Source organism: Peromyscus maniculatus, chromosome 1 (genome assembly GCF_049852395.1).
Source record: "Peromyscus maniculatus bairdii isolate BWxNUB_F1_BW_parent chromosome 1, HU_Pman_BW_mat_3.1, whole genome shotgun sequence".
NCBI lineage: Eukaryota > Metazoa > Chordata > Mammalia > Rodentia > Cricetidae > Peromyscus > Peromyscus maniculatus.
In genome coordinates this window covers 168,544,198-168,567,884 of record NC_134852.1, presented here as the reverse complement: position 1 = coordinate 168,567,884, position 23,687 = coordinate 168,544,198, and the positions used below count along the sequence as shown (strand labels likewise).

At 37.0% G+C, this 23,687-nt stretch overlaps 1 protein-coding gene and 1 pseudogene across 11 annotated transcripts in view; one reads left to right on the top strand and one right to left on the bottom strand.

Moving 5' to 3' along the window:
* The window catches only part of Vps13a (vacuolar protein sorting 13 homolog A), a 230,136-nt gene that overhangs the window by 139,792 nt on the left and 66,657 nt on the right, over positions 1–23,687 (top strand). For all 11 annotated transcript variants that reach the window (XR_013047707.1, XR_013047706.1, XR_013047704.1 and 8 more), the window contains exons 41-47: positions 40–396; positions 2,620–2,721; positions 4,364–4,522; positions 4,659–4,914; positions 6,620–6,780; positions 17,002–17,105; positions 22,378–22,660. Coding sequence is in view for 6 of the 11 variants with exons in the window: in XM_006970140.4 (XP_006970202.1) it covers positions 40–396; positions 2,620–2,721; positions 4,364–4,522; positions 4,659–4,914; positions 6,620–6,780; positions 17,002–17,105; positions 22,378–22,660 (1,422 nt within the window). In the remaining 5 variants the exon portion in view is untranslated. The remainder of the gene's footprint in view (positions 1–39; positions 397–2,619; positions 2,722–4,363; positions 4,523–4,658; positions 4,915–6,619; positions 6,781–17,001; positions 17,106–22,377; positions 22,661–23,687) is intronic.
* Positions 13,017–13,371, bottom strand: LOC102910708 (non-histone chromosomal protein HMG-14 pseudogene; annotated as a pseudogene).

Here is a 23,687-nt window from a genome sequence, read left to right as displayed (position 1 = left end):
ATGTATATAATCGATTTTTAAATTGTTTTCTCCATTTAGGTTTCACCAGTAATCATAAATACCATAATAACTGTTACTTCTGCACTTTATACAACTAAGGAAAGCATCCCAGAAGAAAACACTTCTTCTATAACACATTTATGGGACAAGAAGGATACTAAGAATCTGAAAATGTGGTTTCTTGAAGAATCAAGTGAAACAGAAAAAGTAGCTCCCATAAATGAATTGGTGCCAGGAGGAGAGACACTGACCTTGAATATTGATTCTATTTTTATAGTTCTTGAAGCTGGAGTTGGTCATAGAACAGTGCCGATGCTATTGGCAAAGTCACGTGTTTTTGGGGAAAGCAAAAACTGGAGTACTTTAATAAATCTCTATTGTCAGCTTGAGCTGGAAGTAAGTGTGTATATAATTTTTCAGGGCTTATAATCCTTCACATAGAATATTCTGGGATCTTATATCACTACTTAAATTGAGTATATGGTGCTGGCTTTAAACCTTTTAGAAGAAAGCTTACACATTTATGCCCTTGAGAGGTTGCTTATATATTACTTTAAATTTCAAATTACATATCCATACTTTATATTTCAACTGATTTTCCTAAGCTTCAGAAGTGGTGCATTAGGTTCTAGAGAGACAGCCCATTAATTAGGAGCTTCTTGCTCTTTCAGAGACAAGAGTCTGATTCCCAGTGTCCATATCAGGCAGCTCACAACCACCTGCTACTCTGCCCTTGCTACCTCTGAGGGAATCTAAAACACTCTTTGGGCACAGGCACATGCATGGCAGACATTCACACAAACATATGTATATATATAAATAAAAATAAAATCTTTTTTAAAGTGATATATCACTAGATGTTAAGATTAAAACTTCTGATTCTTAAGAACTAAAATTGAGTTATTTTTGTGGTGATTTTTTATTTGTGCTCTAACAAATCAAACTTATCTGGGGATCACAGGACAGAGCTAGCCACTAGATTAGATATAGAGGCCATACAATGGTGGAATACACACCTTTAATCCTATCGCTTGGGAGGAAGAGATCTGTCTGGGTCTCAGTGAGTTCAAGGCCACACTGGGAACAGAGCCAGGCGTGGTGGCACACACCTTTAATACCAGCAATTGAGATCCCATGTCTTTGCTTGGAAAGGACACACACCTTTAATCCCAGGAAGTGATGGCAGGAAGCAGAAAGGTATATATAATGACCAGAAACTAGAGGCTTATAGCAGCAGTTCACCTGAGACACTCAGGGATGAGGCTTTCAGTCTGAGGATTGTGGAAACAGTATTGGCAGAGGAGTTGGCAAAGTGAGGTTGACTATGGCTTGTTCTGTTTCTCTGATCTCTCAGTTTTCACCCTAATATCTGGCTCTGGGTTTTTGTTTGTTTCTTTGTTGTTGTTTTTTTTTTTTAATAATAAGACCTTTTAGCAATTCATGTTACATTTTTTTTCTTTGAATGTGTAGATTAAATTTATGAACATGGGTAAGCTCTTTCAGTTTTTAAAGACTAAGGATATACTTGAAGTTTAGAGTGGTTGCTTAGCATGTGTGAGACATTGGACTCTAATCCTGAACCCTCCGAAAATTTTTAAAGAGAAAAAAAGAATCAGAGTAAATATGTTTTACCTCAGAATTTATAAAATTAGTTTAATGAATATTTCAGATAAAATTAATTTAAGAAAGGGGCTGGGAATATAAGTTAGTAGTAGGATGTATACATAATATGTATGTAGCACTAATTTTAGTACCAGCACTGTAGAAACAGAGAAATTATATACAGTCATTTCCAGTGATATTTAAAATTGTTGTACTTAACATTTTTTGAAAAGCTGTCTGGTAGTCTACCTTATAAAAGTGAGAGTGAGACTTTAAAAGCTTTTATTTTTACATGAAATGATACAGAATTATGTACTAACACAATTGTAATTGATTATGACTCCACTGCAGATTTTCAAATTGTGTTTAGAATTATGTATATTTTGTAGAGAACTTTATCTGGGCTATCCAAGAGGTACAAGGCATTCAAACACTGAAATCATGTACAATGTAGGAAAGTTCACCATGATACCACCAACACACTGCACTTTGAATCTTGTGGAACCCTCCATGAAGAGATTTTAGTCAGTGATGGTAGATTGGCAAGTTTTCAAGGGTCAGCAATATGTGATAGATAGATGAATGTAGGATTTGCCGCTTGACCCAGGAGAGAGATCAAGGAAAGGTGCTTTAGAAAGGGTTCTAGGGTCTGCAGGAAGCCTTAGTGGGTGAAGGTGTTTACCACCATGGCTGACAACCAGAGTTTAATTCTCAGGACCCATGTGGTGGAAAAAGAAAGAACTGACTCATACAAGTGTCACTCTGATTGAAATATGTGTATAACTGAGTAAATATATAAAAGGGATTCTCTTGTACTAAAATGTGAAGGTAGAATTTGGTCTCTAAGCCAGATGAAGAAAGTATGTAAGGAGTATATATAGAAAACTATTAATTGACATGTAGAATAGTTCTTATATAGAAGAAATAGCACAAAGGGCATGGTGGTAAGAGGTATCATTTAAAAAGTCATTTTAGATAGTATAATGCTTTATTTAAAAAACTAAAAATTCTTTTTAGGTTCACTATTATAACGAAATGTTTGGTGTTTGGGAACCTTTACTAGAACCCTTAGAAATTGATCAGACTGATGATTTTAAACCATGGAATCTTGGAATCAAGGTACGTATGTGTGTGTTATTTTCTTAAAGCAATTTCAGCCTTACAGAAAAATTGATGAAGTATAGTTTCCCCATATATCCTCTGCTTCTGTGTATATATGTAAAACTTCATTATTAACATCCTCAATCAAAGTATATTTGAAGTATATTTGAAAAGGACTTTAGAAGAAAAAGGTTTTCAAAATTTTTGAGGATATCCATACTACATTATACACTTTAACTTATTTATTTATTTGTATGTGTGTGATTATTTTGCCTGCATGTATGTCTGTGCACCATATACCTGCCTGGTGTCCACAGAAGCCTGAAGAGGACAACAGATCCCCTGGTACTGGAGTCACAAGCCATTATGAGCCATCATGTGCATGCTGGGAGCCATACTCAGGACCTCTTCAAAATAGCAAGTGCTCTTAATTGCTTAGCCATGGCTCCAGCCTCATATAATACCAGAAATGTAATAGACTTCCCGTACAGTAAAAGTAAAAATTGTGACCTGCAGACTGAACATCAGAGATCCCAATATTAACTGTTACCTTACACTGTGACAATGTTCTTTTAGGTTGTGGCCAGTCCCAAGTTCCTTTGTTCTATAAATGGATATTCTCCCTCCCTCCCCCCTCCTTCCTTTCCTCCCTCCCTCTTTTTTTACACCTTCCTACTTCCCCCTTCCTCCCTTGTCTTCTCTTTAATCTCTTGAAGATTTTCTGTTATTTTCTCTGAATATATTATGAATTTATGTAATCCTGATTATCAGTGCCTTTAAATTGGCAAAATTGTGCTTGTGAAGCAAGGAATTATCTAAGTTACAGCATGTTTCCTACCTAATGATAGACTCAACTTGTAAACTTGTAGACAGATTTTCAGGCCCTTAAAAAAGGTAAATATATCTGAGTTTGAGGCCAGCCTGGTCTATAGAATGAGTTTCAGGATAGCCAGAGTTACATTTAAAAAAAAAAAAAAAAAGTCTTGAAAAACCAAAAAAAAAAAAAAAAAAAAAAAAGATAAAATAACAGCTAAATGGCTAGCTTGGCATGTCTACCATATTATATTTAAGTATTTTAATTTAATTATTTAGGTTACATCAGATTAAGAATTTGAATAAACTAGTTTTACTGGTAGTTTTTAGATTCGACTATACCTGGGCAGTGAGTCTCTAAATTCTGGAAAGAAGTAAATAGTACTTATTCTTATAAACTCCCACTTCACAGCATTGTTTTGCGACTTTTATCTGACGTTTTTAGTACCTAGTTCTCTTTCTGTTAACGTGACCAATAATTTAAAAAACTTTTCTTGACTAATTTGTTTAGAAGTGTATGCTTTTGATTTACCTGCAGATTCCATATATACTTAGTAATTTTCAAAGTTTTTCTTTCTTCTAAATTATCGAAAAGGATAGAATTTATTTTCCTTTAGTATTTCCTCCTCTCAGCTTTGTGACATTGCTTGGCATGTCCAGGATATTTCATTGGGCAATATAGCTCTCTACATGGAATTCATAGCTCTCTACAGCAGGCAGTGTAACCATGGAATTCATAGCTCGCTCGGTCTCTAATGGTGTTTGTTTTTACTTTGCAGAAAAATTATGTTATACTCCTAAAAACAAATTCTTTTCTTTTATGTCTAATTTTAATTTATCATTTTAGATGAAAAAGAAAGCAAAACAGTCCATTGTTGAGTCAGATAGTGAAGAAGAAAACTACAAAGTACCAGAATACAAAACTGCCATAATTTTTTATTCTAAGGACCAATTAAACATTACATTATCCAAATGTGGCCTTGTGATGTTAAATAATTTAGTCGAGGTAAGAAAAGGCAATATTTTACATTAATCCTTAAATGAGTAAGGTTGTTGTTGATCTACTTACTTTCCTAGAACACTATACTGTTCTTTTCATTTCCTTGGTCCACATTTCATTTACTCAAAATTTTCCCTGTCAGGCATTTACGGAAGCTGCTACTGGATCTTCAGCTGCCTTCCAAAGGGATCTAGCACCGTTTATGATTTTAAATTCTCTTGGACTTACTGTCTCTGTTTTACCAAGTGATTCTTTTAATGTACTCAATGTTCCTATGGCAAAATCCTATGAACTGAAAAATGAAGAGAGTTTAAGTATGGATTATGTACGAACTAAGGACAGTGATCATTTCAATGCAATGACCAGCCTAAGCAGCAAACTCTTCTTCATTCTCCTTAGTAAGTGATACATTTCCTCTCCAAGGCTTTGTGAAGTTGTTTTGTAAAAGCAGTCTTACTCATTTGTTGAACCTTAACAGTTTTTTTTTTTTTTTAAAAAAAACAGGTTTTCTAGTACAGTGGGGACTATATTACTGAGATAAAACACTATGACCAAGGCAACTTGTAGAAGAAAGAGTTTGTTTGGGCTTATGGTTCCAGAGGGTTAGTCTATGAAGGTCAGAGTAGAGACAGCAGGTATGGTAGTTTGAATAACAAGGGAAGCACTCACACCTTGAGCTGCAAACAAGAAGCAGAGAACAAAATGAGAATGGTGGGAGGCTTTGAAACCTCAAAGCCCACGTTCATGATGCACTTTTTCCAAAAGGCCATACCTACTCCTTCTCAAAGGGCTCTGCCAACTGGGGACCAAATATTCAGATGCTAGATTCTTTGGAGGGGAGAGTCTCATTCAAGCCAACATGGAAACAATATTTTCCTCTCCAGTATGTTGATTTCTTTGGTCACTAAATCTTGATATTCTAATTTCTGACTTCACTTGTCCAGAGCATGGTATTATTAGAACCTGGAGTAAGATTGAAAAATACTAGATCTCACTCAGCTTTTCTATATCAGTGATAGGTGTGTCAAATGTTCTAACCATGTTTGGTATGACTAAATAATGCATTTTACAAGTGTTTTTAGGTGAGTGAATTTTTAAAAGTTTGAATTAATGCAGATGTTAATATTTCTCTCTGTTTTTATATTTGTAATTTTTTTAAGATTGATGTGTACAAATGTTTGGCTTTTTGAATGTATGTGCACCACATGCTTGTTTGATTCCCTGGACCCGGGGTTATAGATGATTGTGAGCTACCATTTCAGTGCTGGGAATTGAGCCCAGATCTTGTAACTACTAAGCCATCTCTCTAGCCCCTTGTAAATTGTTTTTAACATTATGGATTGTGGAAGTCATTTCTGCTTTCCACAAGTTTTACTTCTTTATTGGAGGTAAAGGACAGTATATAATTTCTTTAATTGTCATAAAACTTTGTTTTCTTACACATATTCACTGGTATTTCATTCAGATCTTGAGGGCAGTATTTGAGTAGGTACTGTCTGAAAGGCTAACTAGACACAGAAGGCTACTAATACATTAGTAGTTATTCTCATCATGAAGTAATATTTAGTAGATGGTTGTTATCAGGACATTATCTGTGATGTGTTTTTACTACTCTTACTCACTGTGAGAATTTAGACTGGGAAGTCAAATTTATGTAAATTAAATAATTTTATTCCCAATATGATATATTCATGTTTGGTGAGTGTATGTGAATTTTTCTTGAGTCAAATCTAAGTTGCATCTTAAAAGTGACATAGTTAGAAAATTAAAAGTGGAAATCTATACTCAATTCACCTTGGTAGCTCCAGTGGTTATTGTGACAGCAAACTACCAATTAATACTCCTGAATTTTATAATCATTCTTCTCATTACTGTTTGCTTTCTTAATTGTGATGATTTTAGGTTAAACTCCTAAGTGAAAAAATTTTTCAGTTATGTTTTTGATAAAATGTTTTAAAGGATATTATGGGAATAATATCCTATAATACTGATTATATTCAAAGACTTTTTTCATTTAGAAAACAATCATCTAGTATTTAACATACATTTAAAATTATTATGCAGTGAATTCTAATTAACCAGGATCATATGTATTTGATTTAGCACCTGATAACCACTCTACTGCTGACAAGATCCCTTTAACAAAAGTAGGACGGCGCCTGTACACAGTGAGACACAGAGAGTCTGGAGTTGAAAGATCTATCGTTTGTCAAATTGACACATTTGAAGGAAGTAAGAAGGTAACAATCCGCTCACCAGTGCAGGTATGAAGTAAGGAAATGGGTAGAAGCTCTCTATGCAGACATTTGAAGTAGGCCAGGGATGTGCCTCAGTTGGTAGAATGCCTGCCTTGGATGTGGGAAGCCCTGAGTTGATCCCTAGCACCACATACCTTGTATATGGTAGCATACCTTTAATCTCAGCACTCAGGAGATGAAGAAACTGGCTACTCAGTCAGTTTGATGCCAGCTTGGGATACATGAAACTCTGTCTCAGAAAAAAGAAAAGAGAAATATTCAAGTAAATCATTGCCAAAAGAATACAAACTGTTGCAGAAACACAGCCGATGTTAAGACTCTCATCATCAGTAGAAGTACTCCTGTGATATGAGCACTGGAGGAACATCATCATGTCTTATAGAACTGCTTCATACACTGTTTTCATTATTTCATAAAAATACGCATCATTTTTGCTTAGTCTTTAGCATGTTTATATTTTTTAATAGTAAAACTATCAGGAAAATTGCAGACTTATTGAGATATATATATATATATACAATAAATAACAAAGTTTAGTTTTGACATAAAGATACACTTAAGAAACCTTCATAGCTGTCAAGGTAGTGAATGTATTTACTATTCAAAAAACTTCATTCTCTTCCTACTTTCCCTTCCTATATATCCACTCAGTTCACAGTACATTAGTTACACAGTCTGAAATTTTATATAGGCATAATAAAGAATAGAATTGGGCTTTTTCACTCAGCAGAATATATAGCTACATAAGGTTACTGACAAGTAGCTCTGGTATGTGGAGAATACCACAGTTTCATTTTAAGTAAATCTTCGTATATGTAGAGGTGAGGTTTAAGATTCAAAGTTTTCTATTTGGTTATCCAGTTGCTGCAACCAGATGATCTTTTCTTCTTAGATTGTCCTCTTATATTGGTGGTTTATTTCTGAACTCTCTATTTTTCATTAATGTTTATTTTTATGACAGTGCCATTGATTACTCTGTATCTGAGTCATAAATCATAGTATCTCATTTTTCCTAATTTATTTAACTATTATAAGTATTTTCCTTTTTTAAAAATAAAATGTTTTTTATTATTCTTTTAGTTTTGATTATTCATTGCTGTCATTTAGAATACAGATTATTATAACATTCCTATATAATATTCCATTTTATTAGACTCACAATTGTTCTAGTAAATTTCAACAACTATACTTACAAAAAAAGACATTTTACTTCATATATTTTAGTTTATTTTTTTCCTTCCAATTTTTTATGTTTATTGAAAGGATATAAACAAAATTGTTAATGTGATGAATGTCCTGGATTTTCAAACATTAAACAACACTATCTCTAGTAAATCTTTGCCTTAAAATTATTAAACTTCTAGAGTACTGTTAGATTTTGTTTAAGTTATATTTAAATTTTTTGCATTTATATTCACAAAAGATCTTGGTCTAATGTTTTAATGTGTTTGTGGAAAGTCTTAAACTATAGTTTGAATTGATCTAAGAAGTTGGTTGTTAAGGTTATACTGCTCCATTTAAATGAGTACTTATACTAACTCTGAGTTTGTTGGGAAATTTTTCCAATTTTTGATGAATTTATTTTTAGTTATTATCCCTTTTTTAACGTATAAATTTATAATGAATGTAAGTCACACTTTATTTGAAGTAATTCAGCTATTTAAAATACTTTTGTTTATGAATTTTGGATAATACAGTATTTTTATTAGTCCTTTGAGAATTTCATGCAATTTTTTTTTATCACATTCAGCCCCCATTCTTCCCCCCAGCACTTCCCAGATCCACTACTTTTTCTTTTCTTTTTTTTTTTTTTAAATTTATTTATTATGTATACAGTGTTCTGCTTACATGTATGCCTGCAGACCACAAGAGGGCACCAGATCTCATAGATGGTTGTGAGCCACCATGTGGTTGCTGGGAATTGAACTCAGGACCACTGGAGCAGTCAGTGCTCTTAACCTCTGAGCCATCTTTCCAGCTCCCCCACCACCTTTTCATAACCTCCCTGTGTCTATTATTTTCTTTTATAGAAGAGACTGTCTTATAGCAGATGTCCTGAACCTCTTTCTCTTAAAATCTTTCTCCCCCTTTCCACAATGTTTCCTATGCCTTAGGTAGACATTGTGTTATAAATGTATTAATTGGGGGCAGGTATTCCACAGTAAGTTGGTCTCTGCATTTTTGATGAGTTGTGGCTGTCTGTAATGATCTCTGTGTGCTGCATAAAGAAGCTTCTCTGATGAGAGGTGAGAGCTACATGTATCTATGGATGTAAAGACAAGGATTTAAAATGTAGTTAGCAGTTATATTGGTTTAGAAAAGTGGCAAGAATAGATTCACCTTTTAGGCTCCATGGTCTCTCCAGCCATCGGTAGTTGGCTAAGTTTAAAGTGCCAGGAATGAATTCCTTCCTTTTGAGAAAGCCTTAGTCTAATTAGGTACTATTGGTTACCCTTAGGATATAAGTGCCACCATTATACCTTTCAGAATCTTGCCATTTTGATCATTGTTGTAGTTAAGATGTATATGAACACTCACTTGATTTTTCTCCCTTGGCAACTAGCATGACTCCTTTCTATGCTTTGAAAGCTAATCTTCAGGAAGAGGCTTCCAGATCAGCTTCAGCTTAATTCCTCCAACTTCTATGTCTAAAGTGTGTGGTGTTTAACAATAGGGCCTTTTCTTCTATTTCTGGAAGGGAATAACAATATCCTGTATTGAATGAAGGCTCTCTTGGACTTGTCTCACCTACACCTTAAAAGGTTTCTTATGCCTGGCATTGGGATTTTTGTTAGTCTACAGTTTTGATGGGAACATTGTCTCCCAAAGTGGCATGACTTCAATTATACGTGTGTGTGTGTGTGTGTGTGTGTGTGTGTGTGTGTTTATATATGTAATTTTTAAAAAATAAATTTTTAATTTTTTTATATACATTGGCATTTTGCTTGCAGGCATGTCTGTATGAGGGTATCAGATTCCCAGGAACAGGAGCTGACGTGGGTGCTGGGAACTGAACCTGGGTCCTCTGGAAGAACAGCCAGCCTTCCCAACTGCTGAGCTATCTCTCTAGCCCATATATGTATATATATATTTTTAGGTTAACATAAAATAATTCCATGTGGCGTTTCGAAACATGTAATCATATGTAATACCTCAAATCATTTTTAATAAATGATGCCATAATATGTTAGAGATTAGCAAAATACTTTAGAGATTATTCGCAAAATAATTTTTATTATTGATGATGATAATTTAATATATTTATTATGTTTTCAAATATTTTAGAATATGAATAGCTTGTGTTTAGTAGTCAGGAAAAATAATGTCAAAAGTAAAATGTACCTGTGATCTGTAGCCAGATTTTTCTTTGGACTGCCAGTTGACAAATAACAAAATGGAGACTTATTATTAATTAGGAAAGCTTGGCCTTATCTTAGGCTTGACTCACTAGCTCTTATTAATTTAGTCTACATTCTGTCCCGTGGCTTGTAACCTCATCTCTCCCTACTGCCCATGCTGCTTCCTCCATGTCTGACTGGTGACTCTGCTGCCTTCTTCACAGAGTTCTCTCTGGCCAAAAGTCCTGCCTGTACCTCCTGCTTAGCTATTGGCTATTCAGCTTTTTGTTATACCAGTCAAAGTGATACATTTTTTCACATAGTGTAGAAATATCCCAGAACATTTCCCCCTTTTTGTCTAAAAAGAAAAGAAAGGTTTTAACTCTAATACAGTAAAGTTATATATAGTAAGAACAATTATCGCATAAGAATTACATTTACAATGTTCAGTCCCTTTGTATTTGTCAAATTTGGAGAAATTACTCTGTAGTTGGAAGTTTTCCTATGTCCCAGCTGGCCAACAATCAGGACAAATCTCTCTCACCCACAGACCTGCAGCCCACTTATAAAATAATCATTCAGAGGCTTATAATAATTTTAACTGCTTGGCCATGAGCTCAAGCTTATTACTGATTAGATCTTACATTTAAATTAACCCGTAATTTTTATTTATGTTTAGCCACGTGGCTTGGTACCTTTTCTCAATTCTGTCTTATATTCTTGCTTCCTCTGTGTCTGGCTGGCAACTCAACTCTGCTGTTCCTCTTCCCAGCATTCTCCTCTTCTGCTGGCCCCGCCAATACCTCCTGCCTGACTCTTGGCCAATCAGTGTTTTATCTATGAACCGATCAGAGCAACACATATTCACAGCATACAGAATGACATCCCACAACATTCTTTTATATCTTAATCTTGATGAGTCCAGAGTTTTATACCTAAACCATTTTCTATCATAACTTTTATTACCATCCTAAAAAAATATTTTTAGGCCTTAAAACATCTTTTTAATAAACAACTTAAGATTTTGTTTTCACCTTTAAAGTTAACATCTTTTATGTAAGTTTTTTTTTCCCTGAATTTGAAAACAAAGAAAACTGTAAAACTATCTTGTCTTCAATCCTCATCAGAGACCTAAGAAGGATAAAATATTACCTGAGTAAACAGGAAGTTCAAACAGGAAGTTCAGAGCAAACAACTTCCAAAACTATAGAAATGACAAAGACACCTGGCTTCCTGGACAATCACCCAAGGTTTCTTTGCAATGTTGGGGCATCCATTTTTGGTCTACAAGCCTAGAATATTTGACAGACTTTGCTGTGAAGCAGGAATTTTGAAGGACTGTCCTACCTTGTCTTGTCAAAATTCAGTAGTCACCTTTTTTTTTTCTTGGTGTTTTTTCCGAGACGGTTTCTCTGTGTAGCTTTGTGCCTTTCCTGGAACTCACTTTGTAGACCCTGCTTGTCTAATTTTGACAGCATACTGTCAGCAGATGAGGCAAGGGAAGTTTCTTGCCCATTGGCTAATTTTTGCCACAAAGAAAGCAAACTCCATATGAAGGTTCTTCATTGCCCACCATCTCTGAGGTAAATTGGTGCTGCCAGGATCATATATGTCTCATAGTCATGAAACGCCTTAGTTATTAAACCATCTTAAATGCCATATTCTGTAGATCTCAGAAGTGTTTGAAGACCATCTGTCTATGTAAAATATAGCTATGTTTGACCTTGAAAACACACCTAACATGGCCACAAATTTGATTGTTAGGTAACAACTACCAACCCATAGTTCTTAATTACCCTAAATAGTTAGTAATAACAACTTTCAAGGACTAGAAATTTACATTGCATTGTTAAATGAGCAGCATATTATATTACATTAAGAGTAGAAACATATATACAGTATAACAAAAATAATCTGTGGAAGGGAAGGCAGAAAGAATATAAGAAATGGAGAAAGGGAAGAGTATTGTGAAATGACAGCCTCTGGACATGAACTTCACAACAACTATGGTCGTTTTGTTTTGCCAGTTTTGTGAAAAGTTTGCATGTGGTTATAATTTGTATTTTCTTGCTTTCTAGGAACATTGAATATCTTTTTCTCTATTTTTTTAGTAGTTAGCTTTTCCTTCTGTGGATTCCCTGTTTATTCTGTTTCCATTTTCATTGTGCTTGTAACTTTTTTTTTTAACTCTTTCACAACTGAGACTTTATTGGTTGAGTACACAGACATTTCAATTCTTAAAACATGGACCCAAACTCTAAGAGTCATACATTGTGTTCATGTACCCAAAAGAGCCATGTGTTGTTTCTCTTTGAACTTATTCCAGTAATGTTCCATCTTAAGCTTGGCAAGTTTTCCCTAAGACCTCGCATAACAGTCAAATGCTCACAATCCTTAATTCCACTGACTCACAATTTTATGCCACATACAGTACATATTCAAAATTTCGATCTTTCACAGCACATTATCACAATTGTTAGGAAAATGGACTGCCATGCCAGAGACCGTTCTGACGGGCAAGGACCTAGGAGTGGTTTTTTTTTTTTTTTTTTTTTTTGGATACATTTCTACTAGAAACACGAGACCAGAAATAACTGAAAATATTCCAGACACAAATGCACGACCGAGACTCCAAGTTACCATTTAGTATGCTTTGTGTTGTAGGATATAAAACTAGCCCCCTCTACGGAATGTTATGGTGACCCCAGAGACATTCACAGCCTCTCCTGATTCAGTATCCCGCTATTTTCTGGTTGTACCAAAAAAACAAAAAACAAACAACCAGCAAGTGATTTAACCTCTTAAAAAAATTATTTACACTTAAAAAATGAGATGAGGTGGGACTTCCTCTCACCTTTTAAAAATGTTTCTAGAGCTACTAAAAAACTTACATTTACAAAACAGTTGATAAAAATATTCCTCTGGATTGTACAAGAAGGGAGGCGAGGACACTGACAGACACGATGAATGTTTAGTTGGACTCACCTTCTTTCTCTTCAGAGGCTGGACTCTGGTTTTCAGTCTCTCCATTTTCTGCAGGCACATCTGTGGTTTGCTGGTCAGCCACCTCAGCCTGTTTGCCCTTTGCTCCCCATTTCCCTTTTGTTTGCACTTTTTTGTCTGATGATTTATCCTTTCCCGCAGCCTTCATCGGTTTCTCGTCCACCTTGGCAGAGGCAGGCTTGGCCAACAACCTCCAGGAGCATCGCTTGGACTCCACCTTCACAACTCAGTCCTCGCTAACCTTCCTCTTGGGCATCATGGCAGCACTGGGTGGGAGGAGGGTGCAATGCTGAACTTGTCACGGAGCTACACTGCCCTGGCAGCCACCGCACAAACTGCTGTGGCCCTGCTTGTAACTTTTACGATTTTCAAGAATTTTTTAATTGGATTGTTCAGTATTTTGATGTCTAGCTTTTTGAGTTCTTTATATATTTTGGAGATCATCTCTCTGTCAGATGTGGGGCTGGTAAAGATCTTTTCCCATTCCGTAGGCTGCCGTTTGGTCTTATTGACCTTGTCCTTTGCTCTACAAAAGCTTCTCAGTTTCAGGAGCTCCCATTTATTAATTGTCGCTCTCAGTATCTGTGCTACTGGTGTTATATTCAGGAAGTGGTCTCCTGTGCCAATTCATTCCAGACTACTTCCTACTTTCTCTTCTATCAGGTTCAGAGTAGCTGGATTTATGTTGAGGTCTTTGATCCACTTGGACTTGTTTTGTGCATGGTGACAGATAAGGATCTATGTGCAATCTTCTTCATGTTGACATCCATTTATGCCAGCACCATTTGTTGAAGATGCTTTCTTTTTTCCATGGTACAGTTTTGACTTCTTTGTCGAAAATCATACGTTCATAGGTGTGTGGATTAATGTCAGGGTCTTCAGTGTGATTCCATTGGTCCACATGTTGGTTTTTAGGCCAGTACCAAGCTGTTTTTATTACTCTAGCTCTATAATAGAGGTTGAGGTCAGGGATCATGATGCCTCCAGGTGTTGCTTTATTATACAGGATTCTTTTAGCTATCCTAGGTTTTTTTGTTTTGTGTGTGCATTCCTCTAGACCTTTTGTTAACTGTGGTACTAACATTTCCCAGGCTGACATGCTATCTTTTGACATACTTGATTTGCTTTTTGTTTTTGAAACCATTCACAGATGTAATGTATGCAATGTGTCTTAATCATGTTGCACTCCTACTCCTTCCCTCCACTTGCCTCTGCTCTTTCCCCAATATATGCCCTGCTGCTTAATGTCTTTGTTTGATTATTTGTTATAACGTACATTGACTCCAGTTAGTGAATAGAGAACCTGCCAGTATCTGACTATAATCTTTCAAAGAAAAATTTCCTGTCTGGGCCAGTACCTTCTGAGCTAGGGCTGTACGCTGAAATTTTACTAGTCTTGACCTTGTATAAGTAACTATAGTTGTTGTGAGTTCATGTTCAGAGGCCAACATTTCACAATACTCCTGTCGTCCTCCATTTCTTATATTATTTCTGTCTTCCCTTCCACTGTTGTCTGAACTTTGAAGGGAGTGTGTGTGTGTGTCTATGTGTCTGTGTGTGTGTATGTGTGTACATGCACACTTGTACACTTTCACTGGGTTGGTTCTTTGACAATTTAATACATTTATAAAGTATATTTTGATTATTATAACTCCTACCCTCTCAATTTTCCCTTCCACCCCTATTATACACCCTCTTCCATATAATGAATTCCCCTTTTCACATTCATGCAGGTTTTTTGTTGTTGCAAAAAAATCACTCCATTTGTTTAATTAAATTTGAATTTTATACATAGGAAATTAAATATGCCTGTATTTGATCATATCTATCTCACACCCTTTCTCCAAATGCTCCCTAAACACCTTTCCCTTACATCCCTTTCCCAGCTTTATGACTTTTTGTTGTTATATTTTTAATCATACACTGAGTCTAATTAATGGTGCCCTTAATGTTCATTTGTGAAAGGCCATCTACTGACGCATGGGCAGCCTATCAGGGACAACACTTGTGAAGAAAACTGACTCTCCCTTAATGCAAACAATATTAGGTCCAGCCTATATTGTTTGCTCCCAGGGTCTGCGAAAGAGTCTTAACAACCAACAGAGGATTCTAATCTGAGGGATATTCAATGAATCTAAGCACACTGAGTTCTTTAGTCCATTCACTTTATTCTTCTAAGTCAATTCTTTCTACACAGTTTCTTTTCTGCTCTCTTACTTAGCTCCTCTCAGTCTCTCCTGCTCTCAGTTCCTTCTGCTGTTCTCTCATCATTCTACCTAGTTCTTTCCATCTCCGTCCTCATCTTTGGTCTTCTCCATCCATCCTCCCAGTGCTCTCAGAGAACCAGTGTATATACCCACACAGTAATTCTTTGGTAAAGCATTTTGAGGCTTGAAGTTTTCACGGTCACAGAAAGAGGTTGTAAGGATCCACACATAAAGCATTAATTGTCACCTTCCAATTACATCCCAAAAGGGGAGTGACTAAAAGGAAGTTCTCTGGTAGGGGCAACTAAAGGCTAAGATCACTTAGGGAATTTATGTGCTCAAACTATAATCTAGAAATGGCTAGGTAGAATGTTAGGGGTCAGTAAGTCACAAGAAAGTAAACTGTCTTTGGCACCGCTTTTCCTGCTCGTCATGACTGCAGCTGCTTTCTGATAGGAAGGGAGACATGATTAAGCAACCTATGTCAGAGCATGTAGTATTTGGTTAGTGAAAACACTTTCACTCAGAGTAATTGCAGAGGAGAAAATCTAGGAATAGCACCTGGCTGAGGAGGAATAAAAACTTAATTTGCACAAGGAAAAAGCTTGGCACCTATTGTCTGCTGGCCTGGAGGCAATCTCCTTGGGTCAGTGGGAAGTAACTGCCTTAACTCAGTATCTAGCAAATGGCTAAAACTTCATCCCAGGAATGTGAGCAGTAAATCTCTTAAATTAGGGTCTTACGTAAATAACCCGGGGTGAAGGTAAGGAGTTGAGGATTTAATTGTTAGTGGTTCTTTTCTCTATCTGTGAGATGAGCTAATGTTTATCTATATGCAGTTTTGTTCTTGGAAAAAGGTATCTTTGCTGAAATACTTTTGTCTGGAGAATGGCCCTGGACAGATATATGATAATGAAAAATAAGCACAGCTGGGGACAGTTGTCCAATTACCCCAAGTATATAGGGAAAGCTGTGCCCAAGACTGAGATGCAATCATGAGAGTACATGTACACTAACATGGAGATGCACGGCAAATGGGGAGAATCATAGCTGTTATTGCACAAGACGTTTACAGAAAGAGACAGCCAGTTCATCTAAAAGGCAGTAATTCCAAAACGCCTTGCGTGATGGTTTCCTCTAACAGAACCCTTAGTTCTGATAGGTTGACCTTCTGAACACTAGTTGTCACCTGCTGTATACTCTCATGGATTTTCGCTACCAGTGGCTCTCAATACTCCCCACCTCAGCAGCCATCAGTGGCAAATAGCTCCCCGGCTAGGTGGTGCCTTATACACCCCTCCTTCATCTATGTGGAATGTTGGCTGGCTTCAATTTTTTTATCTATGAAATGTACACCTGAATAATTTCATTTTGTTTTTAAAGATAAATAATTGTATGTTTGTTTCTTCTAATTTATATGACCAAGCTGAATGTTGCCTGGTAGAGTCTGTGTTAAGATATGTAGTCGGGAGGCGGTGGCGCACACCTTTAATCCCAGTACTCAGGAGGCAGAGCCAGGCAGATCTCTGTGAGTTCGAGGCCAGCCTGGTCTTCAGAGCGAGGTCCAGTATAGGCACCAAAACTACACAGAGAAACCCTGTCTCAAAAAACAAAAACAAAAAGATATGTAGATGGACATATCTTTTCTCATATTAATATTAAATATTGTTTTTTCTCAGATTAAGAATCATTTTTCAATCCCAATTTCCATTTTTGAAGGGGATACTTTATTGGGAATTGCCTCACCTGAAAATGAATTCAATATACCATTATCATCTTACCGGTGAGTTTTTTTCGTTATCTTTTAATTGCCCTAAACTGTTTTAAAGAATTTTCAGTTCAGATTCTATATAGCTATTGTTTTTAAATTATCAAACTTTGATCAGACTACCTATTAAATATCTCATCTAGCCTAGATTTCAAGGTACCTAGATATCTTTTCAAAAATAAAAATCAATTATTGTATTTTTAAATTATGTGCATTATTTATACTTTTACTAATTAGTGTAGTTATTACATGCTTGCAGTGTTCCCATTGTGACCATACTTACATGTTCAGGTGTTTTAAAATGTCTAATGGAAGATGATTTGGTTTCTGCATTTGTAGACTATAAGTTTTAAAAATTGATTTAGAAAACAGTATCTTTTGTGTATATGTATTCTATTTGTTTATGGATAGATCTTAAAGTAAGAAATGGTTATCTTTCTCTTTAGAATTTGAGTATGTTGATTCTTAAATTTAATTTCTTTACCAAGTAGCAAGTATTTTCTTAATGTATAAGACACTGTATGATACCAAAATGATTTGGATTTGCTGTTGCTGTTAAAATACTGACAAATAAATACATAAGATAGGAGACAGTTGTAAAGAATTACAAAAAGTATTAAAGTTAGAGGAAAGCATGAAAACACAAAAAGAATGGCTGACTCTGGATTAAGGTACATGAAATGCAGTTAGATAGGTGCATTAGTCAGGGTTCTCTACCTCTAATGAACACACATTCTCTCACATAAATATATATATATGTGTGTATGTGTATGCATGTATGTATGTATGAATATGTTTTAATATGTAATTTATAATACACATATAAATGTGATTTATTAGAATGACTTACAGGATGTGGTCCAGCTACTCCAACAATGACTGTCTACCAATAAAAGGTCCAAAAGTCCAGTGGTTGTTCAATCCACAAGGCTGGATATCTCAGCTAATCTATAGTATATGTTGGAATCCCAAAGAAGTAGGCTTTAATGCCAATAAAGGAAAGGACTTACTAGTGAGAGGGAGAGAAAGCAGGCAAAGAGAGAACAAGCTTTCTTCTATGTTCTTTGTATAGGTTGCTAGCAGAAGGTGTGTCCCAGATTAAAGGTGGATCTTCATACCGCAAACATCTAGATTAAAGGTGAATCTTCCCACCTCAAAGATCCAGGTTAGAAGTGGGTCTTCCCACTTCAAATGACTTAATTAATAAAACAAAATCCTTCTCAGATATGCCCAACTATTTGGGTTTTAGTTAAGTCCAGATGTAGTCAGGTTGACAACCATGAACAGGCATCACAATAGTGTAATCTTGATATTAGGTGAAGAGGAACATGTTACTACGGAGAATTTCTGAACAAAGATAGGGCAGCTTAAAATGATGAAGTTTTGTATAGAATAGTGGGAAATCCTTCTAGACAGTACATAAGGAAGCTGGAATTTGAAAGAGCTGCAGTTCTCAGTGAAGTACTTGCTCCTAATTTTATAAACTTTATTTAATAGTATTCAGTTTTTCTTTACTGCCTCTGAATATTTTGTCTTTTATTTTATTTTGTCTCTTCTATTTTTATTAGTTCCTTTACATTGCATATTTCTCTAATTCAAATCCTCAGAAATCAGCTTTCTTGCAAAATTTTCCCACTACCAAATATTCCCTGTTCTGTGTGCTGAGAGTGTTCTGTATTTGAAGGCTTTAACCTATTGTTGATATTTATTTGGTTGGTTGGTACCTAGTGCTGTGAAACAGTTGTTGTTTTAACATTGCTTTCTCTCTAAGACTAAAAATATCATACTCATTTTTGTATTTTCAGTTGTATCTTCTGATTGTTACATAATATGCCCTATAGGTATTTTGATATCCAAGCATATTGTTTCATGCCTATAACTCCAACACTTAGAACTTGAGGCAAGAAGACTACCCGAAGTATGAGGGCTGCTCAGGGTGCACAGGGAGTTTCTAGCCAAACTGAACTACAGACTAACTCCCATTCATGTTACTATTAACAGAACGTAATATAAACAAACTCACAAAACAAGTGAATGCTTTGACAAACTTCATGAGTCTGGTGGCCTTAATTTGAGGGGAGTTAATTTTTATGTAATACTAGAAATAAGGATGTAAAGTAGAATAAGTTGTAGGTATAATATAGAAGTAAAATGGACAAAATAAATAAACTGTTTTGACATTAGTTTTGGGGGGGTGTCAGAAGGCCATTGTTTAATATTATCTCTAACTCTAGAGCACTAGTAGCTCAAAGTCACAAAAAAGGACAACAGGTGTGGAAGGTTCAGTGTCCAATTGAGGCAAGTTACAGTAGCATCACGTGTAATACAGAAATAGAAGATATTTAAACTTTTAAGACTACATGTTAGGAAAATAATTAGGGATAGAGATGGTTTTGACAGCTCATCTATAAGAGATCATTAGGATCATAACTAGTTTTACAAATAAAAGATACATATAGAGGATTATTTCAGAAGCAAAGTACTTGCCAGAGAAGTGTGAGGTTCTATCCTCAACACTGGAAAAATGGTTAGTTAGTTAGTTAAAAATTATATATATATATATATATATATATATATATATATATAATCTTTTTAAAAATTATTTTGCACAATTCTTTATTGACTCTAGAAATTTCACATCATGCACCCCAACCCCACTCACCTCCCAGTCCCTCCATATCCATCCCACACTGCTGCAGCATGCCCCACCCAAAGTTAATTAAAAACAAAACAAACAATAAACCCACCTCATGCCTCCCATTTTTCCAATGCCTCTTCACTCATCCTAGTGGCATTGGGAACTGCAGTGTGTCACTCAGTATACCTTTTTGTCTAATCAGCCCCACTCACAAAACGTTCATTGCATTGAGTCATTGGTCTGGTTTAGTGCCTCTAGCACACCACCACCACGGGGCCCTCATTGAAACCCCTCTCAGATATTCCACCCTGAGTCATAGAGATCCTGCAGCTATTTTTCTGCAGCACCAGTCCCTTCACATACTCCAGCAGGTCACAGATGGAACAGATGTTAGGATGTAGATCTCTGTGGTAGCTGAGCTGGTCAGTCCTGGCCACTGGGACTACCTCCTCAGGAGAGAGGCAGAGCCAGCTCTCCTAGGGCCAGTTCTTGCAAGCCTCTGGTGAAGGGTGGGGCCATCTCTCCTGAGTGCTGGGGATAGAGGGGGGGGGGGAGGTAGGGGATCGGGGGTAGGGGGTGTTTAAGCTCTACTGCAGTGTCCAGCAAGGGGCAGGACCAGCTATCCTGGGGCCAGTGAGGGGTAGGGCTGGCTCAGCACAGTCCTTGGATTTCAACATGCAAGCTTCCTTTGACCCCCTGGGTAACAGGCACTATGGATATCAGCCCAGACCCTGGCTCCTGTTTGGCCTTGGACCTAGACATGGCCCTGGTGGCAGCATGGCTCTCAGACACCAATATGGCCACAGGTTGCTGCCCAGACTCCAGGTATCCATGTGGCCATTGGTACCTTGGGCCACAGACATCAAGACAGACCCTGGCTTTGTTAGGACCACAGACCCAGACATAGTCCTCAAATGCAGGCTTGGATGTCACCATGGCCCCAGGTGGCAGCAGGGAGCACTCAGGTTGGTATGGCCCCCATGGCAGCAAGGCCCTTGGACACCAGCATGGCCCCAGGTGGTGGCCCAGACCCCCAGCATCAGCATTGCCTTCAATGATACCAGGAGTCATGAATGTCAACCTAGACCCTGACTGTAGTAGGGCCACAGACCCAGACATGGCCCAAGACAGCAGCCCTGACCCAGATGACACCATGGCCCCAGTGGTAACATAGCCCTCAGATACCAACAAAACCACAGGCATCTGTGTCCTTAGGTGGTACCATGGGCCATAGACATCAGAGACCCCAACTGTGGTAGGACCATGGACCCAGACATGGTCCCCAGCAGCAGCCTGAGCTTTGGATGTCACTATGGCTCCAGGTGGCAGCACAGGCCTCTCAGATTGGCATGGGCCCTGCAGCAGAGTGGCCTTTAGACACCAATATGGTCCCAGCAGACCCCTGGCATCAGCATGGCCTTCTGTGGTATCAGGAGTCAGGGACATCAACTCAGACCCTGGCTAGCATAGTACCACGGACCCAGCCATGGCCCTTAGCAGTAACTCTGGCTGGGTTGACACCATGACTCCAGGTGATAGCTGTGACCACTCCGAATGGCACGGCCCTGGTGGCAACATGGTTACAGATTGTGGCCTAGACCCCTAGCATCCATGGCCTTTGGTGGCACCACAGTCCACGGACATCAATCAATAAAGACCCGAGCTGTGGTAAAGACCACAGATCTAAATATGGTATTCATCAGCAACCCAGGCATGGATGTCACCATGGCCCCAGGTAGCATCCTAGACTTCTGACATCAGCATTCCCTACGATGGGATCAGTAACCACAACATCAACAAAGACCCTGGTCTCTTTAGTGCCACAGACCCAACATGGCCCTCAGCAGCAGCCCTGGACTGATTAACACCATGGCCCCAGTGGCAACACAGCCCTTGGACACCAACATGGCCACAGGATGTGGTCTATGTAGCCTTTGTCCTCACAGCCTGGGCTATCTGAAGCATCCACATGCCTCCTGATGCCATGCGGCTCAGGCAGGCAAAAGACACTCATGGGCCATCCTGGGTTCTCATGGTCCGGCCTACCTGAAACATCTACATGCCCATCTGGAGCCTTAAGGCTCAGGCAGGTGAAAGACAACGATATTTCTTCTTGATTCTTGGATGTAGCGTAGTTTTTTAAAGAAAAATTACACATAGGGCTGAGAAGATAGATCTGTATGTAAAGTGCTAAGATTTGAATTCTCAGGAGTCATCTAAAAGCTGTATGTGGAAGTATGCCTGTAATAACAACATTGGGGAAGCAGGAGAGGTGATTCTGGGGTTTGTGGACCAGCCAGTGTAGCCAAATCAAAGCTCCAAACTCAGTGAGAGGCCCTAGTCTTCCCATGCAAATGCATGTACCCTCACATACATGCACATACCACATAGAAAAATATTTTTCAGAAATACTGAAATTTAAAAATATATTGAAAGTATGTATATTAAAGTTTGTAAAAATAATCATGATCAAAATAAAACTTGGTGCGTTTCTGGAAAATTGGGGCACCTGTGTAGATTATGAAGCTCTGAAGCATGAAAAACAGGACTCTTTACAGTAATACTGAAGGGGTTTGTTGTCTGAAGCAGTAGTCTTCTAACTTAAGGTTTTAAAAAATACTTTCAAATTATATTTAATTTTTTGTGCAGATCATCCCTTTCTTTGAAGCCAGAAGATGAAGACTACCAGATGTGTGAAGGAATTGACTTTGAAGAAATCATAAAATATGATGGACAACTTCTAAAGAAGAAATGTAGATCTATACATCCTTCTAAAAAATCATTTGTTATTAATATTGTCCCAGAAAAAGATAATTTGACTTCTCTGTCAGTATATTCAGAAGACGGATGGGACTTACCATATGTAATGCACTTGTGGCCACCTATTCTCATTCGCAATCTTCTTCCCTACAGAATTGCTTATTACTTAGAGGTACTTGACAGTTTCTGAGTGTCTTCTTATCTTTGTAGCTTGTTATAAACAAAACTTTTTGAAGCTGTAACCAAGATTATAGCATTACTTAAAAATAATGGGCCGGGTGGTGGTGGTGCACGCCTTTAATCCCAGCACTCGGGAGGCAGAGCCAGGTGGATCTCTGTGAGTTCGAGGCTGGCCTGGGCTACCAAGTGAGTTCCAGGAAAGGCGCAAAGCTACACAGAGAAACCCTGTCTCGAAAAACAAAACAAAACAAAACAAAAAATAATGTATTTATCAAATGAAAATTTTAATATTATGTTTAAAAATATAATATACAAACTTCAAGCCTCACAACCTGAGTTGAATCTCCACAACTCATAACTCCCATAAGTAGTTTTCTGACCTCCATAACAGGCCTTAGCATTCTCTCACACATACAATAAATAAACAAAATAAATAATTTTTCAGAAAATAATTAAAATTTATCTTAGAAATCTACAGAGCTGTATATAGTTATGTGCAAATAATATGTGATTTGCACAACTTATCAGCTTATTCAATAAATGACATAGCCACCATCTGAAGATACCATTTATTTTATAACTTTCTCTTCATATGTATTTCATATATTGTAGGTTTAAATGATGGGTAATGAATTATGAAACATTCTTGGGCATTTGTATTAAAATAATATTCAAGTGTAGTACCTACACAATTAAAGTTTGCTGTGTTAGGTATTCTTTAAGTACAAATTCTCTGAAAATTATATTTCCTATAAAGATGCTTTTTCTATTAAGTATTCAATTTTAGATTAAGTAAGAGTTTCCTATTTTCTAAGATTGTTTTGTAAATATTTTTGTATCAATGCTTATCAAATATAAATCAGTTCTTCACTATAATCTCTTCTTTGTAGGTTTATTTAACTTTGTGAATTGCAATATGTTTACGGTTTTGTGATACGTTTTTAAATAGGAGGAATTAACTTATCTGTGGTTATGTTTTTACATTTGACAAATTACCATAATAAGTAGTGAGTACTTGG